Genomic DNA, 4,122 nt, shown 5'->3' with positions numbered 1-4,122 from the left:
ATATATATATATATATATATATATATATATATATATATATATATATATATATATATATATATATATATATATATATATATATATATCTTGTTTCCCCTATACTGTACATGTATTTATTATGTACACAGTGTACTGTATGTTGCTACCGTTACAAAAAGCCATGCAATATCTACAGTACAGTATATGGTATATCTATGAAACCTACTTTTGTTTTCAATAAATAGTAATAAATTATCCACCTCTTATTTTTTGTACATTCTATTTCACATAGTATTTACATAACTGCTTTGGATTAACATTTTCCCTTTTTTCATCATGACCTGATGTCAGTTTTAGCTGCTTTTATTGACTTATCCTAAAGATATGAGTTCCTTCACTCCACATCCTCAGAAGACAGACATTTCTGTCGGGCATCTTTGTCCTCAAATGTCACCTTTTTGTTCCTCTTTGGGTCGATCCAAGAGTTGTGGATAATGGCGTTATTAGGAGTAGGATCTGCCTCAATGATTGACACCACCCTCTTCTTCATCTTGCTTTTCAGGACTTTCTGGAACTTCTGCCTCGTGAAGGCATAGAGTAGAGGGTGAAAGATAGTGGTCCCATATGCCATGACCAAGAAGCCTAGTCTCAACTTGACCATCAGGTCACTGGGGCCCACACTGAGGATGACTGTGTTGAGTATTGTAATGGGTGTCCAGCACAACAGGAAGGTAGACACAATCAGGAGGGACATCCTGAAAACCCTCTTTTGGCGCTCTCGCCTCTCCCGATGGCGCTTAACTGCTCTGCGCAAGGCGATGATGACAGAGACAGAGGTGCGCATGCCCAGTGTGGGGTTGCGGCTGCCGCTGCTCTGGGATCCATCTGTGGCCTCTTGCTGTGTTGTCATGGCCGTCATGGACGGACGCTTTTTTCTCCGAGCCTTTTTCTTCTGTGAAGCATGGAAACGTGTGCCAATGCGAATATTGAGTGCCTGCAGGATCTTCGAGTAGGTAATGAGCATGACAACAGCAGTGAAGAAGAAAATGGGAATCTGAGCCAGCAAGTGGTAATAGAGTCCAAGTTCTGTGTAGTACTGGTTAGTGTGGACCACATTCTCCACCACTGTCTGGTTGAGCTCAGCATGGCCCTGGGCAAAGAAGCCCACCTCAATAAAGGGAACCAGAAAACTAACAAAGGATAGCACCCAAATGGCAGCCAGCAGGGCAAGAGCACGACCCATGGTCAGAACCCGGTTGGCTGGTTTCACTGAGATGTCATAGCGATCGAGGGTGATGGCGAGCACATTAGCAGCAGTGGCAACACTAGCAAAGGAGACACAGGCCTCATGAAAGCAGCAAACGAGGGCAGTGTCTCCCTCCAGGGAGAGCAGCACCACCACAATGGTGAGTGGGATACAGCACACACAGACCAGCACATCCAACACATGGAGGTTCATAGTGACAATGTTACTGACGGAACTAATGAGGTTCGACTTCATACAGTAAAGGGCAAGCACAGTGAGGTTGGAGCTCAGGCCCAGGAGGATTTCCAGCATGAGAAAACCAGTTAAGGAGACCTGGAAACTAACAGGATAGGGATACGGACTGGGTGTTGCAGGACTCATGGTGCGGGTGATGGGTTCAGTGTTGTCGGTGACTGTGACGTTGCTCATGGTGGCTTCTTCTTTAGAGCTGGGAAGGATATGCATTATCCTACATGTAGAGAGAAGAGAGAAAGATAATTTATGAGTAGGAAAAGGAAAGAAAAGAGGTGTGACTGAGTGAGTGTGTGTGTGTGTATCTAAAATGTTGCAATTAACATACATCTGAGAAATGTTGTCACAGATGTACTGCTGCCAGATATCAAATGATAAGAAAGCATTTTGAATTTGAATGAGAAATGCTGAGAGACGACACTTTAATTGAGCTGGAACTTTTTTCCTGCCATGCCTTGCCGATAGATTGTTTCACTACACACTTGGCATGACTAACTAGTAAATGTCTGCCCCTGTCATATTCTGCTTTTGTTGTAACCATCCTTGATCAGGAAGTTGCATCTATAGTGGAGGCACACATAAAATTCATGGTATGTTTTGGCTTAGTTGTGGCTTCATGTACTTTTTGAGCCTTTACTAAATGATGCATCCAAACTGACATAGTTTTAATGTATTAGCATTTATGCATAATGAATATGGACCCAAGGTCATGATGAGGAAAGCAGATTTTAGCCCCATTCAGACACAATTAATAGTCCAGGGGGAAGGCAGGAAATGAAGTACTTGCTATGTCCTCTCTAACAAAACTTGTCATTTCTTCATTTTAGTCATCGCCAAGTTTCAGAAGACGGTTCATAGCTGACAAGAATATTCTGCAAAAAAAATTGTTTACTTCATCCCCAGCAGGCCTCCAACTCTCACAGATGAACTTTAAAAAACAACCAACAGCTAAATAATTGAACTAACGAGCGCACTGAGAAACAGTAGGTATTTGGGACTGTAATTAATATCAGGTGGGGGGAGGGTGGGGGGAGGGTGGGGGGGGGGGGGGGTGCGACGTTTGAATACTCATGCACTCCAGACTGAATTAAACTAACTGATTAGCACATGCAATATTAAAATCATCCAACCTCCCCTAGAGAAATAAATCCAATCTGAATGAGGCTCTAGATGACATGGAGAAAAACAAATGGTTTCCAGTAGTATTTACCCTTCCCTCCAGCACTATCTGAGTACCAGGGCTGTGTAATCAGGCCATAGAGTCCATGTTAGATCCACAGAGACGAGCATCACATCCAAACATAGCCAGTGGAAAAGTGTTTCCGCTCCAACAGAGCCACCCCAGCGAGGCTTTTCCTTTCACTGCTAGTCCCTCCCAGAGAGGCTGACAGACAGAAATGCACCTGTCCGTCTCACCAGAGACTGTGTATGGGCTGCCAGCTTTGTCTTCCTAAACTCAGTGACAAGAAAGCCAGGCAATCAGCCACCTGCATCCAGCCGAGGTGAGAGAATATAGGCTAATGTCCTTTACAGACTTTTTCTCAGACTGGTCCGTTTGCTTTGGTTATGGTGGGAGCATTGACGGATGAGTGGAACAGGGATAAAATGTCGGAGCCACCTCCTGTTTATAATCTCATGATATTCCCAGGCATGAGAGACACCGCCAACCAAGAAAACAAAGAAACACAGTCTCTTTCCTTTGCACAAGGCTGGAATGCACTACTCATAGTACGATCCAAAATCCTTGCTTTTTGCTTTTTTTTGTCCCCAGTGAGAAGAGAGTAGTCAGTTCTGTAAATATAAAAAAAATGTTACATCCATTAGCGTGTATTCCAAGAAGCAGAGTTTGTCACTTAGCCATATATTCCCCAGCACACACCATAGTAATGTCCAGAATCTGTCCAGGAGAGGTCAGCGCGTCCAGGAAGCGTCCGGGCCCATGCCTCCCCTGGGAGCACTAATGGAACAGGCCTTCACTGTCCACCTTTCTCATCAGTCTCTGTACGCCTGGCTCCAGCCGCCATTGACTTGTAAATTGAGCACAGGTCTCCGGATTGCCCCCCGACATGTTGAACCCTCAGTCACTGGCGATTGCGTGAGTGAAGCAGATTATTGCAGAGCATGTGTATCCAATCACCATAATGTGTGATCACCATGACATTTGTGACCACCAGTATTTATACATGCATGGGAGGGGGGTTGACACAGTGATTCAGTAGAAGGTCATCCTCATGAGGAAGTGGAAGTGAGTTTATCAGACAGAGAGCCTGCCATGTAGATTTGTACAAAGATGCTGCAGAAGACTCACACTTTTAGGCGTACACTACATCATCCGTCTGTCCTTTGATCCCACATCTTTCTTACGCGGTGACCTGAGGAGAGAGAGAGAGAGAGAGAGAGAGATGATAGGGTAATGGATGATAGAGACAGGGAGAGAGTAGGAGGAGTAGAAGGAAGTGTGGGGGATGTGTTAGTGAAAATAAACATATCCTAAGTAGAGAGGCGACAAGGAAAGTCTCATTAGCATAGCAACCAGCCTCTGATGTCTTATCATGTTCCTGTGCATTGCCTCATGCACTTTACATCTCTGCTATTGCATTAACATAACAGTAGCAATATTAAGGAGCTGCACGAAAGCAACTAGT

At 44.3% G+C, this 4,122-nt stretch overlaps 1 protein-coding gene across 1 annotated transcript; it reads right to left on the bottom strand.

Moving 5' to 3' along the window:
* Positions 1-250: 250 nt before the first annotated feature.
* LOC133982220 (G-protein coupled receptor 22-like) lies at positions 251-2,822 on the bottom strand. The gene is made up of 2 exons (XM_062421179.1): positions 2,688-2,822; positions 251-1,694 (listed from the first exon to the last, which is right to left on the bottom strand). Exon 2 carries the CDS (start codon positions 1,688-1,690, stop codon positions 374-376), a length of 1,317 nt encoding a protein of 438 aa, XP_062277163.1. The 5' UTR covers positions 1,691-1,694; positions 2,688-2,822; the 3' UTR covers positions 251-373.
* Between the last annotated feature and the right edge of the window lie 1,300 nt (positions 2,823-4,122).

The sequence above is a fragment of the Scomber scombrus genome, chromosome 6 (assembly GCF_963691925.1).
Source record: "Scomber scombrus chromosome 6, fScoSco1.1, whole genome shotgun sequence".
Classification (NCBI taxonomy): Eukaryota; Metazoa; Chordata; class Actinopteri; order Scombriformes; family Scombridae; genus Scomber; species Scomber scombrus.
Note: the sequence above shows the minus strand (reverse complement) of the source record. Positions and strands in the feature narration are given on the sequence as shown.